This window comes from Rhynchophorus ferrugineus, unplaced genomic scaffold (genome assembly GCF_030347505.1).
Source record: "Rhynchophorus ferrugineus isolate W39M unplaced genomic scaffold, kcgeb_rfMv2 rfM7, whole genome shotgun sequence".
Lineage (NCBI taxonomy): Eukaryota > Metazoa > Arthropoda > Insecta > Coleoptera > Curculionidae > Rhynchophorus > Rhynchophorus ferrugineus.
In genome coordinates, this window is record NW_027472586.1 from 27,009,929 (window position 1) to 27,028,510 (window position 18,582).

The 18,582-nt window shown below is 32.4% G+C and overlaps 2 protein-coding genes across 2 annotated transcripts in view; one reads left to right on the forward strand and one right to left on the reverse strand.

Annotated features, from left to right (window-relative positions):
* Dip-B (Dipeptidase B) overlaps positions 1–18,582 on the forward strand; it is a 105,065-nt gene that overhangs the window by 47,837 nt on the left and 38,646 nt on the right. The window lies entirely within an intron of this gene.
* On the reverse strand, positions 2,049–2,945 carry LOC143199888 (uncharacterized). Its single transcript, XM_076410010.1, has 2 exons — positions 2,837–2,945; positions 2,049–2,552 (listed from the first exon to the last, which is right to left on the reverse strand). The coding sequence occupies exons 1-2, from the start codon at positions 2,891–2,893 to the stop codon at positions 2,049–2,051; spliced, it is 561 nt and encodes a 186-aa protein (XP_076266125.1). The 5' UTR covers positions 2,894–2,945.

Here is an 18,582-nt window from a genome sequence, read left to right on the forward strand (position 1 = left end):
CCCTCCAGTTTCATCATTTGTTACTTTCATAAGAGTTTCAAATACATACTTCTGTTGTTCATTTAACAGTGGAAGATTTGTTTGAATTAATTCTTTCAAAGCGTTGAGATCATACAGTCTTTCTCGATGCAACTCTTGGTTAAAAGCGTCATGCATTGGACGATTTGGCGCGGTCAGGCCTAATTGAATTAATAGTTTGTTTGACATTATCAAGCACATGTCCTCAATTGAAATCAATGCTTCATTGTAAATTTCTTCACTGATTTGTATATTTGGATTTCCCATTCTATTCCGTATTTGATACAAAATATCATCACACATATAATCTTTGTACTTGATCCACAAATCAATTGGGTTTGATGGGAAGCATGTAGATATGATTATAGAAAACAATGTTCGTATTTGATGAGCGTGTGATGATATTACAGCATCATTGAGAGTTTGATCCCAATGAGCGTCATTTTCAAGCAATTGCAAACGTTGACAGGCTTCTCTGTAGGATCCACACAATTCACCATCAACAGTTCGTAACTGTTGGAATGATGTTGGGCCACGTACATTGACTAATAGCAGTCGTAAATAAAAACATTCATCATTGCTTGGATGTACTGAATAAATCCGGCCAATCGCATCGGTGGAATATACATCTGTATATCCTGGAACTGGTTTTCCTTGTTTCCGTCGTATAAATCTCCTTGAGGATTGATTCCAGGTATAATATTTTGGCATTTCAGAATATAGCAATGTTTGTGCGAAATCATCGTTTTGGCATGTCTCAAAAAAACTGGTTAATGTAGTAGATGGTGGCTGAGCAGCTCTTTGTACTGCGTTCTGTGCTGTAAAATACACTCTTTGTCCATTTTCTAAATGCACAGCTAAGTGAACAACAGAAGGGCGTCTCTCATGAATAGGAAAAGAAAATATTCTCCAAACTGCTTCATTACTACTGACATAGCGGCCCATTTGGTAGTGGGTAACTTCATCATTAGAATTCTCTGCACCAATTCCAATCACAGCCATATCACTCCCTTTGGTTACATATTTGCAAATGTATTTAATCGATTTCACTGAATGGCAAGATTCAACGTTGATGTGTGCTTTGATTGTCTTTGATAAAATTGGTGAATATGGAACAATCCAACGATTATCTATTTCAATATCTTGTTGATTTAATTTGACAATTGTTGATTTTCCATTGTCTGCTGTCGATCTGCGACGATACAATGGATAACCGTCATTACCAGTAATTGTTTCCAATATTAATGTCCGTGGATATCGATTTGAACATTTACCAACCATCATACACGGTGAATTTTGATTAAGAGTTCCACAGGGACCATGTATCATGTTTTTGATAACTACCTCATGCAATCCAGGATCTACTTGTACATTAGGGATTTCAGCTGATATCACTGCATCAACCTGGCCTTATCTTTTCAACCAACCAAATCAAAATGTGTGCATGTGGCAATCCTCGTTTCTGCCACTCCACAGAATACATCCAGCAGCGTGTCTCACCAAACACATTATGTTTTACGATGAAATTCATTAAAGATTTCAACTTTTGTCTAAAGACTCTGGCTGTAATATCATGACGATCAATGGGTGATTGCCCAGGGAATAACTCCTGCTTAATTTCTATCCATTGCGGATTGCATGTAAATGTGATGAACAAATCTGCTGTACCATAATGACGAACATACGACATGGCATCTTGAGCATATTCGTGCATATGCCGAGGGCTTCCGATGTATGTTGCTGGAAGAATAGTCATCCGACCGACATTCTGTGCATTTCCATCAGTATTAATCGCATCTCGAAGGTGAATATACTCTTCAGATCGGAGTTTGGTTTGATTCAACCTGATGAATGTTAATCTCTCCGTTTCAATTTTAACATACATGTCAACAACATATTTGTGATATAATCGCCGACATTTCAATATGTGATTATCTTCATTTTTCTGTAAACAGATTTTGTGTTAATAACATTCAAATACATAATATAGTGACTGAGATATTATCGCCATAGCTAAACTAATATAGTGTTTAGTTACCTGTAATGGGATTTATCATTTTTATTGATAAATCGTAGCCATCTTCACCTTGCCAAAATATAATGGGATATTGCAGTGCATCATATGAGCGGTGTGTTTCCTTTATACGTTGTAATTGATCATTCCGACGACGTAAAACAATATCACGGGATTCCAAATTTTCTCCAACTACAACGATAGCAACTTCATCAATAGTTGGTGCATTAAAACGTCTTGTATGTTGACCTGCAGGTGTTTTATCAGCTCTGATTACAATTTTGTGATTATCGGATGGCATCAGATCCAGGGCAGTTTTAAACAATATAATCAATTGATTGTGTTGATGAAATAAAGTTTGTAATTGTTCTACAATAGACCTCTTTACTAAATTGTTATGTGCACAACGCAGATCAATTTCTTGTGGTGAATTGCCCATAAAATAAATTTGCAGGAATTTGTTGTCGCTATCTGACACTGGCAACAGTGAACCTGCTCTGTGATATATTTGCCCTTGCATCTGTAAATAAAAAAAATATTATGGTGTGGTATAAATTAATGGATTGTCAGTGATCAAACTTAAATAATATTTGATCTTAAAAAGTATATATTTAGTTTTAACTAATATCTATCAAATATAAAATATAATAAAAGTGTCACTGAAACTGAATCACCATATAATATGATGACTAAGTGATATATTTCGTAATGATTAAGAAATTGAAGATTAGTAACACATCTTAACTTTGGTGACAGAAAATTTTGTTCGCTAAAATAATTATGAGTAACTGCTATAATACATACCTTGAAAGTTGGCATAAAATTTTCCCGAACTGCATTTGTTGCCCCAAATGAAGTCATTTGAAAGCAATTGTTATATTGTTGGATATGTGTCAAAAAGTGTATAGAATCTGTTCCTATTCCTGAAACCAATGAGTACAATGGTTCTGGTGGTGGATCCAATGGTATCAATTTCACTTACAGTGTGAGCAAACCAAGTTCATAGAACCAATAACAACACATTGGTAGTTACTGTAGTCAATTGACACATCGTAACTGAAAGCAGCTCGATTCAAACTTGCGTGATTATTAGTTGAATGTCACGCTCGCGCTTCACGCGTTTGTGATATCCGAATTCTTTCACGTTCATTTCCGTCGTCACGTTCTTGTGCAGTACGATTAGATCGGTAATTAGCTTAGTTTATAGCATTTCTGCTAATCACGAACTAAACAAACACTAACTAACTAAACACTCTGCACAAAACACGATATACGAATTTGTTTCGTGTATCAGTTGACAATTCATCTGTCATCTGTCAAAAGTCATCTGTAACAGACAACTTTTTTTTTTAATTTGATATGACTTGAACTCAAATCCTTTTAAGCCGTACGAATTGTTTTATTTATTTAAAATTTGGATATTAAAAATAATAAAACACTGTTGGTAACGCGATTTTTGTTTGACTGATGTAATGACGTGGAAACTGATGCATTTTATCTCGCGTGCCGAAACTAATACAAAAGAAACGCGAGTTTCGGAACGCGACATTAAACTCCTCCAACTATGTATTCTGTGCTCCAACGCACACACGCACATTGTTTTGATAGATATGATCTTTGACGTTAGGAACACACCTACATTGCTTAGACAACAGTGAGTGCTTGTAATTTAATATGAACTTTATACCATAGCAATAAAGCTCAAATTGACTAGGTTTTAGTTACAAATCATTTGTATGGGAAAAAGAAAAGGCCTATTTTTAGGGTTTTTTCAGCAATAATTCTAATTTTTCTCGCCGTAAAAACCATCCTTGAACTTCAACGAACATTTTAAAAAAAGATTTGGCCAAATTGGTCCAGGCGTTGTTGAGTTATGCGCTTACCAACACATTTTGCGATTCATTTTTATATATAAGATTATATAAAGGGCTTTGACCAAGAAAAGTAAATTAAAATCCTGTTGGAACAAGTCGACTGTTAAAGAAAAGAACGGGAAAGTTCTGCAAAAGGATGAGTTGGTCTACTTTGAGTTTTATCTTAGTAATCAGTACAACCATCATGTATTATTTTGCTGAAAGATGGTCGTCACATTTTCTCAATGTCGGTCAAAAGCTAATGATTGACAAGCATTGACAATCTGATGTTACGTAGATAACATTGAAATTAAGTGACTTTACCATATGAGAAAATTCGATCAATCAAATATCGATGAATATGTACATTGAAATAGTGAAATGAACGATGCCACGTATTCACCAGACAGTGCTCCTCCCGATAACTAATTGTCTATAAAATGAGTATTATATGTCCCTAGTAACAAGGAAGAAAGTTAAACATTTACTCCCTGTGAGAAGTACACCCGCGCTCTCTATAACGCCAGGAGGAACTAGGGACTATTTATTCTCTGGCTACAACAAATTGTTTACCGCTATCATTAACGTTGCTACCTTTAACCTTAAAAATAATCATCATTGTTGTTTTGTCGTCACTCGATTCAATAATCCAGAAAAAATTAACAATACCTTATCATCTAATGAATCCACGGACGATGAAGATATACGAAATTTTGATGCAGAAGCTCGATTGATAATAAATACGGATACGATACCGAAGAAGTCTATTGATATCGGAGGTAGGCATCAAAAATATGCTCATCAAAATTTAAAGTTAAATTAATAACGTACTTTCGACCGGCTATGAAAAAAAATTTGTATACACCACACGGGCGAAAAGTTGAAATTTCGGTCCCGCTTGTCATGATTTCCGAGGCGAAGCTGGGCCGAAAATTCAGCTTTTTTATCAACTGGACGAATAAGTCCAAATTAATGTGCATGAATACATTATGTAAATGTGTCGATTGATTTATTCTAATTAAAAATAAAAACCACCTAAAAGACATTAACGACAAGTTCAGAATGTCGGCCATAAAATTTGCGAAGCAAATAATAAACAAATCAAAAAGGTGCAGTGGATCAAATACCACAGTGAGTCGGAGTTGTTGTTATTGATATTAACCTTCCAATATTACAGCATATTACCGTAACAACAAGTGACTATTACCTCAGCGATACATTAGAATGTGACCAGGTTCTATTTATACTCACGACATATAACAGTGGTCCGATATAAAAGCTTTTCAGGCAAATACATGTAATGTCTTATTAAAATTTGTATTAGTTAATTAAGAAAATCATCTTTAGGATACAATTGATATACTCTTAATAGAGATTAATTGTTTTAAAAATCTGTAACGCCATATTTTGTAATGGTTGGACAGCAATGGACCCTCTAAGAATATACAATATAAACATGAAATGTTTATCTTACTGCTATAACTATAGCTTGTTCAATAAAAGAGTGAATTCACGTCATCTAAATTTATGACGTTATTAACTTAAGTTTTAATTCATTTTGGCTTTGAGTTTTTTTTTTAAATTTTGTAGGTTAATTCGGTTACTTGTTCAAACGTATCAGACAGCATTCTATTTCTTTTTAACTAGAATAAAATGAGAAGGAAAATATTGTCTGATTTTAGAATGAATTTACTAATTGCGATAGGAAATACATTCGACAACATGATGACGTGTGTTCACTGTAATTTTGAATTGACGATATGTTATTATCTGTGTTATTTTTAATCACTAAGATTTAGAAATCTAGTACTGTGAATTCGGTATTCTAGGTACGGTTCGGAGATTGATAGATTAGTCTATTTCCCATATACCTGTTTAATGTGAGGCCTTTTCCATATGTATAAAAGTGGATCTGCGTATTTTAGTCCTAGTTCAGAATATTATATAAGATATTGTTCTGCTTTTGTAGTATTTTCCAAATTCTTTTACTTCTATTCTGCTTTAATTTAAGGTTCTTAATCGTCGGTATGCTGTCGTTTATGCAGCATAATATTGCAAGTGGTTCCATTTATCTTTCAGGTTATGGGATGTTACTAGAGAGAAGAAAGGTGACTATAGATTATAGATTATAGTATTAGAAATGTTATTAGGTCAATTTAAATTGTTGAGTCATCTGTGAAAACCTAGATATATAATATCCACATAATAATTTTCATTCTTGATTTTCTTGTTAGTTATAAGGTAGTAAGGTATATTAAGGAGTGAAGTATTTTAACTGATGATAATGGATAATTATTATTATATGTATTAGATTATTGCCTATATACTAATTAATCCAAACCACTGTGTTTAGGTGTTAATTGTTTTCACAATTATAACCTATATCCTTAAACGAGCAGTTCAAAATCAAAGTTCAACATTCAAATTCAGTCAGAACGAAAGTTTGAGAAGTGACAAGGATACAGAGGTTCATAGCAACAATACTAATTGATAGTTTAGAACTATTTCCAGTTTTTATTTCAAATAACAAATTAAAATTTGCGTCTAGTAAAATAAATTATTGAATAAAATAAACTAAAATTAAAATAGGTATAATATATCAACTACATTTCCCTAAACATATTAATGCATTTTAAATGCACTGCCACTGTGAATTAAAGCTTTTTTATTAATTGTTTTTTTTTATATTTTTAATCCTTGGTTCAAATATACTCATAAAATCTAAGCAAATACTTTTACAATAATTCTATACGTTTTTGGTTTATATTGAATTATAACTAATCTTTATTTTAGAATATACAAAACACGTTAAATATTATGATCGATTATTCTGAACAACTATGCGTTTATGTATGATTGTGTCATTTGATGAGTGAAGTATTTTCAGTACAATCATAGAGTAATAGAGAGACAACCTTTATTGAGGGCTCTGGAGAAATGTTTTACTCGAGTAATTTGATTGGTCAATTTAAATCTCCATCTTAGGTACTTGTAAGGAAAACATTTTGCTGTGAAGACATTGGATTGGCTCTTTGATAAAGTTTGGCACGTGACAGCCCTGACGTCACGTTTCGTTGATCAATAAAATTTAAATATAAAACAATTTAATTTCTGAAATAAATTTCAATGAATTAAATAAATGTAATATAAATATAAAATAAATCTGTATTATAAACAAAGAACTTTGAAACAAATCAAAATAATCTCTTCTAGGATCTATTAGAGTACTGGCTTTTTGTGTTCTTATACTAAAAGCAAACTTTGAGTCTTTCTCTGTTAAAATTCTGCTCATTAAATAGTGTTCAATTAGAAGGTTTTAAATTTACATTTTTAAAGATGCTTGACAAAGAATATGTGATATTATCGACGAGGCAATATCGTGAGATAAAATAAAAAAGATGACTCAAAGAATTACTGACGGTATAATAAAACAATTTTCTGGGGCATGCGATATTACCTTGCCTCGTTTGTCCATATAGGAACATTTACAATTGAATGTATAAAGTATAATACATCTCTCATTAGTATGGAATTAATCATCTTCCCAATTTCCTAACGGCCAATGAGATGAAAGAAATTAACCTTAAGAACACTAACCTTACAACTTGTAATTATCATTCAGGGCGCGAACCCACTTACTGTCCCACAGACAGTAATAAAACCCTGCTGGATTTCCATGTTTTAAAAGGCATCTCATTAAATCAAATTAGTACAGAAAGCTTGTGCGATCTAACGTCTGATCACACTCCAGTATTGTTAACACTGGGCGCGACAATCCTAAGAAAAGCAAAAAAGCGTAATCTTACCAACAAATATACTGACTGGGACAAATACAGATTAATACTGCAGGAACAAATCAGTTTAATAGTAAGACTTAAAAGAATTCGGTCAGCTGCAAAAGATACTACCCCAATAGCAAGAGAGAAATCAGAATATGAAGTAATTTAGCCCCTCGAAATTAGTGCAATGATATAATAAAGGCGAAAATCTAGAAGTGTATGGCACAGCATCAGAAATGCTGCAGACAAAACTACTTGTAATATAATTAGTAATCAGACGAATCAAAAAATCAAAGAATATAAACAGAATTGCTTTCAAAAAGATGTAAGTAAATTAAGCCCAGAAGACAAAGATTATTTGCTATGGAACTCGAAGATTTAAAAGACCAATTATTCGAGTACGGCCAATTAAAAATTATCGAAATGAATGGGTTCGACGCAACGATGAAAAATCTGAATTGTTCGCACAATACTTAGCTAACATATTTCAACCTAATGATATAGAATTTGCCATGGATACATCTGTTTATCAACCCGATGTAGATCTAAATCTTATTTCTTCATTGGAAGTTGCCATTGAAATTGACAAACTCAATCCTAAAAAGGCACCTGGTATAGATGACATTTCACCTGGATTATTGAAAGAACTGGCACGAAAAGCAATTATCATGTTAACGTATATATTTAATACCTGTTTAAGACTGAAGCATGTTCCGGAATGCTTTAAGGTGGCACAAATAATTATGCTCAAAAAACCTGACAAACCTGCAGAACAAGTCGAATCTTGAAGGCCTATTTCGGTGCTACCTGCAATATCAAAACTACTTGAGAAACTAATATTTAAACGTGTTAAAAATTTTGTAATAATAAGATTTCCAGTTTGGTTTTTGATATCACCATTCAACAATCGATCAAGTGCACAGAGTAACTGCGGCTATTGAAAAAGCGTTCGAGGAAAAGAAATACTGCCCTGCAATATTCCTAGATCGAGATTTTTGATCGAGTTTGGCATTTGGGATTAATCTGTAAGATGACCAAATTGTTACCGCGTAACTATTGTCAACTACTGGAGTCATATGTTTTCGGAAGAAAATTTAGAGTATTGAACGAAATGGCGTTCTCGACATTTAAAACTTTTTCGGCTGGAGTTCCACAAGGTAGTGTCTTAGGACCTCTCCTATATCTGATCTAGACTACTGATATTCCAACAACAAAAGAAGGACTACTTGGAACCTTTGCTGAAGTCACATTTATTATGGCAAACGACATATCTGTGCCAAGGGTAGTAGAAAAAATATAAGTGGCAGTCAACAAAATCTACAAGTGGACGAAATAATCGAAAATTTAACTTAATAGCGTCAAATCGGTCAACGTTAATTTTGCATATGCGGCAAAATAATAAAAACTTAATTTATCACTCAATGGATGCTTGATTCCTTAAGCACAATCAGCTAAATACCTCGGCATGCATCTTGACGGTAGATTAAATTGGAAACATCACGTCATACTAACGTGGAAGCAATACAACTGCTGGACAGCGCGCAGGATGTCAGGAGATTGAAGCGAACCAAACCATATATACATATAATTTATATAAAATATATACTTTTAGTGTAAACTGTGGCTATAAGTTATTATAATTTTATAATTGAGGAATACGTATTGATGCATTTTCTCGCACTCGTCTTGCTTGTGAATTAATCCAAGTACAAATGAAAAGTAGTAATAAATTAATTTGTAATTAATATTGTATTAAGGGTATCTAATAAAGATGTTATAATAAAAAATTACATCAGAATATACGTTTCATTCACTGCTTCATTAATAATTTTTCTCATTTCTTCTTTCATTTGGCGTCTAGGTGCTAGTTTTTTTTATTTTCCTCTTGCCTTGAATGTTCTTTATAATATGCCCTGAACATAAGAGCTTTTGTGGCCTTGTTCCCACAACTTTTATATATTTTAAACTACAATTTAACTAAAACATAACATTATATTAATACCTTACGCACTTATTTCTGCATAGTTTGCTATTAGTTTTCTCTATTAAATAATAAATAATGACTTCATAACCACAACACTTGTAAACACTAACTAAATAACTATGTTAAAGATAATGATTAAAAGGGAATATTAGAGTTGTACAAGCAACTATAAATAAATTCAACCACATCAAAACCCTATAACCTTATAATTTTTAAAAAATACCTCAAAATATAATTCTCATATAATTGTGTCTAGAAGTTTTTTTGCTGTAAGGCAGCTAAATAATAGAATTACCTGTGTTTATATCTTTTTCATTACATAATCCATTTTATAGTTGAATAGAAACAAGAACAAGTTGCTTAATTTTATTGTTGTACAATGATTCTATATGATCAACGAGTTGGGATTTGCAGTACGATCACATAAAGGACATATGTCCTGTATGTGTATCTGTAATTTGACCATCGCAGGGTCAACTATGCCTAAAATATAATGAATATTGTGTAGAATTGAATCCAGTTTGCAAAATTAAAATCAAAATTGAATATATACACACCTGGATAAAAATTCCTCATATATCTGTTCAAATTAGTGGTGTTACAATACATTTTTTGACAATATTCCCATGATTTATCCATTATGAAATCAGAATATGAACAATAAATAAACGGCAAACCAAACCTAACCAAGCAAAGCTCTTACCAACGGCAGGGTCAGAATTAAAATGGCCGCTGAAATTCGTCGGATCCTCGAATGCTTGTAAATGGCAACATTGCAAAATTAGGCGGAAATTACCGAAGTTTACCGAAAGCGGTTGGAATTCTTCAAAACTAGACACTGGTCTTTTAAACAACGAGAGGCTGTGGAACACTTACGTTGGGGTCCTTTTACTGTATTATCTGTTTATCATATTTTACTGTTTATCGTTTGCTGGTCGTTGTTGCTGGCACCCCACACGTGTTTAACGTCTAGAATAATATTTCTAGATATCTTATAGGGCGTTATTGAATGATGTAAAAGTCGACATGCCACAAGGTCGCTACCAGACATTTCTAACGCACTAAAATATGTTTTGTTCACACTTCGACGAAATGACACATACTGAAAAATGAAGCTTGGTGAGCCTTGAATTTGGTTTACAAAAGTACCCTATGCGATTTAACACACAGAAACACTATCTGATGATTTATGTCGATACAAGAGCCAACGTAGAAAAGACGAAGAACTAGAAGAGGGCGCTGTAATTTGTATCGTGGTTGTTCAGTGGTATGTATGGATTGACATTATTTATTTATTGTTATTTATTGAAGTAATATAAAAATGTAAAAATACAAATGATAAAAATGGGTGGCGCGGTGTTACCTGGACACGAACCTTGGGCAGTCAATGGTGGTACGTCTAAACCAAACGATGGTCGGTTACTGAATGATTGAAAATACCCTTCAATAACATCCCAGATAAAGGTCTCGGGGTTGCCAGCTATTCGTTATCGGTTTCTAGTTGGTGCTGCTGTCACCCCGACTGTGTTCAACATCTGATATTAGATTTCTGGGTATTTTGTAGACCGTTATTCCACTATGTAAAATTCGACATACCTCAAGGTCGCTACAATATATAATGTAAGGCGATAGTGGACTTGAAGGGGCAAGTTATGAATACTGGGATTGTAACCAACTAGAGAAAGTCTTAATGGATTTAGACTATTTTATATAGGCAACCCAATGGCAAGGAATAAATTCATTCGAAGGAAAATACATATAAATATGTTAGGCAGACCTAAACAAACTAAATAATTGGTGTTAAAAGTGGACAGTTTTTTGGCGGCTCTTTCTGTGATTGCACAAAGTTTTTGTAAGAGTGTTCAAAGAGAGAATTATGTCTAAAAAACGAAAGAAATATTACGTTTGTTTATCACATACTTGTACAGACTTATTCAAATCATTAAATAAAATTAAATTCTCAGCATGTTGAAATTGAATAGTTCTAAGTTCAAACAAATTTTAACGTAGAATGTAATACTTTTCTTCTGGCAATTTAAATGTATTTTTGTAATTTTTTTTATAATATTAATTAGGTTAGTTGTTAGATATATTTAAATTGAGATGGGCTGTTATGATATATGATTATGATATATAATATATCATTTATGTCGATACAAGAGCCAATGTAGGAAAGACTAGATCGTAAAAAAAAGTAAAAGAGTACAACTAGTGGCACTGTAATTAGTATTGAGACCCTTGAAATATGTATAAAAACCAGGGGTGTAAATAATGTTTCTCTTTTGTTCCAAAGCCATAAGTGGTGATATTAATTCCGTCCCGTCCCGAATCATAAATGATTCGTAACACTATCTCTTCCTTTAAAATTAATTTATAGGCCTGATAGTAACGCTTTTTTAATTAAAAAACTTTACGAATTTATTCTCAGGATATGCGACAATCTCGATGAAAATCAATATTTCCCATTTAAACTATTGAAATTAAATAAATTTAAATAAGTCGATGTAAACATGTAGACATCATCACCGTGTAATTTTATTACATAAAAATTACATAGGATGCGTCGAATGCGTCGGCAAAACCCGGCTGAAACATCGTTTTCCGTGACGACGTTGTAAATAATCTCGGCGAGTCGTAAATATGCCCCAGAGAAGGTCGAAAATGTAAAACGTATGGTTTCGCATAACGGTAGTTAACTGACTAAACAGTAGAATAGGTCAGGTTTAATTATATATGCTATTGATTTCATTGTGAACTGTACGGGAATTGAAAACTTCATTCAAACTTGACACCTACGGCGTATCGTGTAACGCAAAAAATGCAACGACCGAATGTCCTTACATAAATTTAGACCAAATAATTAAAAATGAAAATTATACGAGGGTCATTCGTTATGAATAATAAACGAATATTGAAGTAAGTTGATGTTAGAAATTATATACTGGAATTAATAAATGCTTTTAGTTAAATATTTTCATGATATTTGTGTAGGACGTAACTTTGTAGCTATCACCTCAGAGTCAGTTTTGATATAAATTGCTTTATAAAGAGAAGTAGGAAGTTTATAATTTTGATTGTAGAACGTGGGACAAAAGCTCGCTACTAGTTTGATTGCCTGTAACTTTTCTCGAAGAAAGGATAAGTAAATTTGGTTTGATTAAGTTATATCGGCTAAATGGTGAAAACGATTCATTGTGCAACTTTCGATTTTTTAAAGGTATTTTTCATGACATCCTGCAAAATCTGAGGCTGAATTTCTTCAATTTCGTAACGATTATTGTCTTTAAGATGTCGAATCGTTTGGGGCTTAATCAAACAAACTTTTGATTTTAAAATACCCCATAAGAAAAAGTCTGGCACTGTTAAATCCGGAGATTTGGGTGTGCATGCTAAATCGCTACTTCGCGAAATTAAGTGGCCATATCTTGCTGAAATCACATGTCCTCTGGTCCTTGCAGTTTTTGTTACAGTTTGTTTGTTGCAGTTGTTACTGCTGTTTAGCAGTAACAGTAACAGCAACACCTTGGTCCTTAAAATAAAAACGACCAATGATGTTTCCAGCATGAATACCACACCATACAGTTCTTTTTAGTGGATGCAAAGATGTTTCGTGAATTAATTGAAGATTCTGTGTTTCTCAAAACTGACTGTTCTGTATATTGGCGTAGCCACTGAGAAGAAAATGGGCTTCATCGCTCATTATCAATTTAGACAAAAAATCTTCAATTCCTTGGGATTGCATTACTGTACTCAACTCGTTGATCCGGATCTCTCGGTAGCAATTTTTGGACTAACTGAATGTTGTACGCACCAGAGCTACATTATCAGAATTTTGAAACGTCCATTGTCTTCTAGAACGAGGTCTGCCTGCTGTCTTACCGCACTGTCGAACATTCGCATGTAAATAATAAATTGTGGTTTTGTGAGGCACTAGACGATTAAGTTATTTTTGCTGAGTAGCAATTACGGGACGATTGTTTTCAATAAATATTGTCACTACTTCTGTTTATTCTTTTGACGTATAAACTGAGCTAAACATCACATAACCAAGATGGTTTCAACAACGTATACGTATGCTGATCATGGAACATTCAAAATTACATTTGCGAAAGTCATTACTTTTGTTGTTTGGTTTGAATACATTTATTGCCAAACCATATCGTTAACCAATTTTTTTGAAAATATTTTTTATTTTTAAAAGTGTTGTAAAAGTCTACCAACGAGGGTTTATCTGGACTGGACCTACAGTTTAATCGAACCACGGTCCTCAGTATTAAGCCCCGGTCCTACCCAGCCTGGTTACTGGCGTGACTGGGATGGTTATTCCTTTTCGGATTTTCCACTGTTACTTATAAAGACATTTATAATTACATTCACAAACATAAAGTACATCCATGCCCCAGCACGATTCGAACCCGCGACTATCTCAACACTAGGAGGACCGTCCTGTCACCTTGACCACTGCGCTAATTTCAACGATATAAAACTGAGATTTTGATTTCAATAATAAATGATGTTCTGGAGGACTCAAGAAGTCCGAAGACAGCAAATAGCAAGATTAATTAAACGAAACCCCAACTCAAACTCTTAAATAATCATCACAGAGATTAGCAGGTGATGAACCAATTGTTTCCAAACGTTTACATGCAGTGACAAAGATCCAGAGGGAAATTAGCTAGAATTAGCACAAGAATGGACTTAAAACGCATTTCGAACCATTTTAGCATCGGGGTTTCAGCGCTTTCCGGCCAACAAAGAAGAGTTTTCTGTTTTTTATTGCAAAAGCAGATCATAGCATACGTAATGTCAAAGAACTGGACTGGTTAGTAGGAAATATATATATATATATATATATATATATACATTCATTGTTTCTTTCTTAATAAGGAAGTGATTTTGTCGATTTTTTAAATCTCCGTTTCATATTGATTTACATTAGTGTATAAGTATATTGTTTTATTATGTTTAATATTGTAATATATTATTTTTATCTGTGTTTATAGTACACAATACCAGCCACATATATTACATATGCAGCATATTAAACATCTAGGACAAACAACAATCAATATTTACATTATAACATATGTTAAATGAAAATGCAGGAATCAATTTTTATTCGGTGAATCATATTCTTAATAGTGGAATTCCATTTTAAAAAGTCGTTTATTGAGACAAGTTAGTACAATATATAGTAATCAGAACATTTTTTAGAATTTTCTATAAATTTTTCCTACCATTGTATCAACATAATACCTTAGATGCTCCTGGAATTGGTGATGGTTTTGGATGATCCGGAGCGTGAAAAGAACGCAGCACCATGGGCGTGAAATGTGGGTTTTACTATTCTAAAATCAGGAATATCGAAGCCGAAGTATAATTATTTTTTTGACGAAACCAAACAATAGTTCATATACGAGGGAAGAATCAAACGTAATTTCGATCCAGAGGATTCAATGTTCTTAATTTATGAGGGTGGGGGGAGTAGTGCTGTTCTGGGTAGGATACATTAAAATCACATCAATCAGTCATCGTGGTGCGGTATATATATATATATATATATATATATATATATATATATATATATATATATATATTTTCTCAGTGTATTTTGGGATGTCGTGGGTGACTCTGTGTCTAAATTATAACCAAACTTCTGACCATTAAAACAGTATGATGACATTAATTTACAAAACATTTTATAGATGGTAAAAAGAAAAATACAGCATAATATTAATTTATTAATTATAAATTAAAGGATATAGAACCTTAACTATGCCATAAATATTTACTAAACTACCACATATTTGGATAATACAAATGTATTCTACTTCAATAAAATATTATAACAATTTCCTTTATGCTTCTCGCACTATTTACTAATTAATTACAATACAATAAAAGTTGCAATAGAAAAATTTTCCAAATAAAGGCAAGGTTAATATATTTATTGGAAAAAGGACTTACCCACTAAAAAACCACCACGATATTTAATTAAATGAGGACTCAAGTACCTAAAAACTCAATAATGTTAATATTTTGTGTTTTTTAGTATATACCGTTGGAGTATTTTCTTTTATTTCTTATTAGATCTGCTTTTCTCTTCTTTGATATATTTGCAGATTACTCTTCGTTATCAACCAATCACAATGTTGCAAGTACAATTCTTACCCAAATAACTACTATTTCAGGATTAATGGTATGCAATATTTTCCTGAACTTGATATTACTTAAATATATAATTCTCTATTACATTGTCAAAATTCAGTGATGAGAGAGATTCTGAGATTCATAGTGGCTACTTGTACTTGCTTCAATATTGTGCCTTATAGCATTCTTAACAAAAAAAAACATTTATAGAGACAGACTCAAATTAATTTTTTGCTGATAACTTTTCTTTCCTTATCATAGTCTACCTAAGATTCATTCGTAAGATAATAATCACATCGATCATTTTATGGAAATTACTCCCTTGACAATTACTCCTTATACAGTTTTATATTAAGCTTCTTGACTTCTTGTTTCCTGAAAAATTCTTTAAGCAATATTTTTGTCTTTTTTGTCCTGTGCCAATTAATTTTCAAAGCCTTACAATTACTTAAAATAAAGATTAGATTGTTAACATCTGTCTTATAGATCCGACAAAGATGCTACCTATATTCAGTATGTATGGATACTAAAACCATTAAGTTCAGGACACCGAGAAGGCAGAAGTATGTCTTATTACAAACTTGACATATTAATTTACTTATAGTACAATATTTAAGTCATTAACTAATTTATCCTGTTTATAGCAACCGAAACTAAACTTACCTTTGACTTTCCATTTTTGTAATCCTATTAAAATGCTAAAATGTTTAAGTAAAAAGCCTTTTTTTTAAGTAAAAGGAACGTTAAAATATAACTTTATAAAAATCCATATCAAACGCTTTAATAGTTAAACAAATAAATGCCCAACGTTTAATCAGAGCAACACGGTACATCGCCATTTCTTTTGAGGAACCAATCTAAGGGCAAGAACTATATATTGTACTAAATACTAAAAAACATATCTACTCTATTATTAGTTTTTGTTTCAAAACAAAATATAAAAGTTAATATTAGAAACTCTTATTAAATGTATTATTTTTCTAAAATTAGAGACATTCATAAAGCAAATAGACTAGCTGTAAATTTGGTAACATCGACTTTTAGCATTTCGGCTTGCGGCGAGTAGATTGCGCCGACGAATATACGAATAGTTCCGAAAGTAGCCGAATCTCTGGACCACGATTATTTTTAATGTATACTGTGCTCGGTCCTGTCCGCAGTACAGCCATGCCACAACTGAGCGTCATTATAAAATCATTATAAAATTTTTAAATTTATAATATATTTCTTAAATATATTTAATTATATATTAATTTAATTATATATTAATTTAATTATATATTAATTTAATATTAATAAATTAATAATTTTTTTTTATATATATTTTATATATATTTTTTAATTATAAAGTTTTTAACCAATGAAGGCGTTAAATCATCGGCATTGTTCATTCGTTTGAAGGCACAGTTTGGGGATACTACACTGACTCACAGTTGAATATATATGTGGGTCAGAGAATTCAGGGATGGTCGAGAACGCGCCGAAAATGAAAAGCATGATCGACGCCCACGAATAAGTCTCACTAATGGCAACATAGAGCTTTTTGAAAGTGATCGCCGGTTAAGAATTGAGTAAATCTTATTAGAAATGGGTATCAGTTGTTAAAGTCTTCAATCCACCGTCACTAATCAACCTGGCTTTAAAAAAAAACGACAGTTTTAACAAGGAATAAAGTAGAAGAAATGCTCTTGGAAACCCTCTAGCACTCACCTGATAGCCCTGACTTGTCACCTTGTTATTATTTTTTGTTTGCGCCCTTGGAATAACCACTTGGAGGCAAAATATTTGAAAGCAATGAAGAAGCAGAGGAATATGTGCGCAATTGGCAAACTTTTTATGAAGAAGAAATATTTAAGCTTCCAAAGTGGTCGAAAAAATGTGTAGAGCACGGAGGTGATTACACATGATAAATGTTTAGTTTGTGTACACCATTAATCGATAAATTTATTTAAAAAAATTACCGTTTGTACCTGGGTATGACCCACTCGGTCAATATATGTGGGATGCTTCATTCCTGCATTTCATTGTCTCCGATCTGGTATGAGTAATATACCTAATATTATACATAGATTGATTGACATTTCCTGACCTCCAAAAATATGGTTTTTGATATTAAGGATATCTAAGTGGTAGAGGGAGTTGGCCTATTATTTGTTTTAAAAGGCTTGGTACTAACAGATCGCTTGATGTTTTTTTTTTCAAAAAAAAGTAAATATTAATATACACAACGGTCATAGTTCTACTGCAAAAACTTAGAACAAGGGAAATCAAACAAAAAATAGTTATTTTTAAAATTAACTGTTCTCGCTACATAATGTTCAATTATATAAGGAAGGTCTGATGGAAAAAATATATTGTTCAATGTTCTGCACGTGATTCTTGGTGGCATTCCGTATTGATAATGTAAATTCCGTGAAAAATGTCAGAGTTACACTTAATTGCCTATTTATTTACCAATCCCTGATGTATATGTTATTTGGTTTTTTATATTTCAGAGCTAGTGCACTCAGTAGAGTTGTTTCACAAACAGTCACAATTTTATTTTTATACATGTAATAGATATATCTAAATTTAGAAATTGAAATAAGGAACCGGTATTTTTTTGTTTTAACTGTAAAGGTCATAAAATTTACTACGTATGTGTATATAATATAATAGTTATATATAGTGTTATTAAGTTATTCAGTGTATACACACATAATCATATAATCATGGAATGTTTAAAATTGTCAGAAATCAATTATACACTTTTAGAAACATATGATGATGGTGTTTAAAAATCCC

Coding starts and splice junctions, on each gene's coding strand:
- LOC143199888 (XM_076410010.1), bottom strand. CDS start 2,893: ATGACTTCATTTGGGGCAACAAATGCAGTTCGGGAAAATTTTATGCCA. Junction 2,553..2,836: donor ATTTTATGCCAACTTTCAAG/GTATGTATTATA, acceptor TTTTATTTACAG/ATGCAAGGGCAAATATATCA.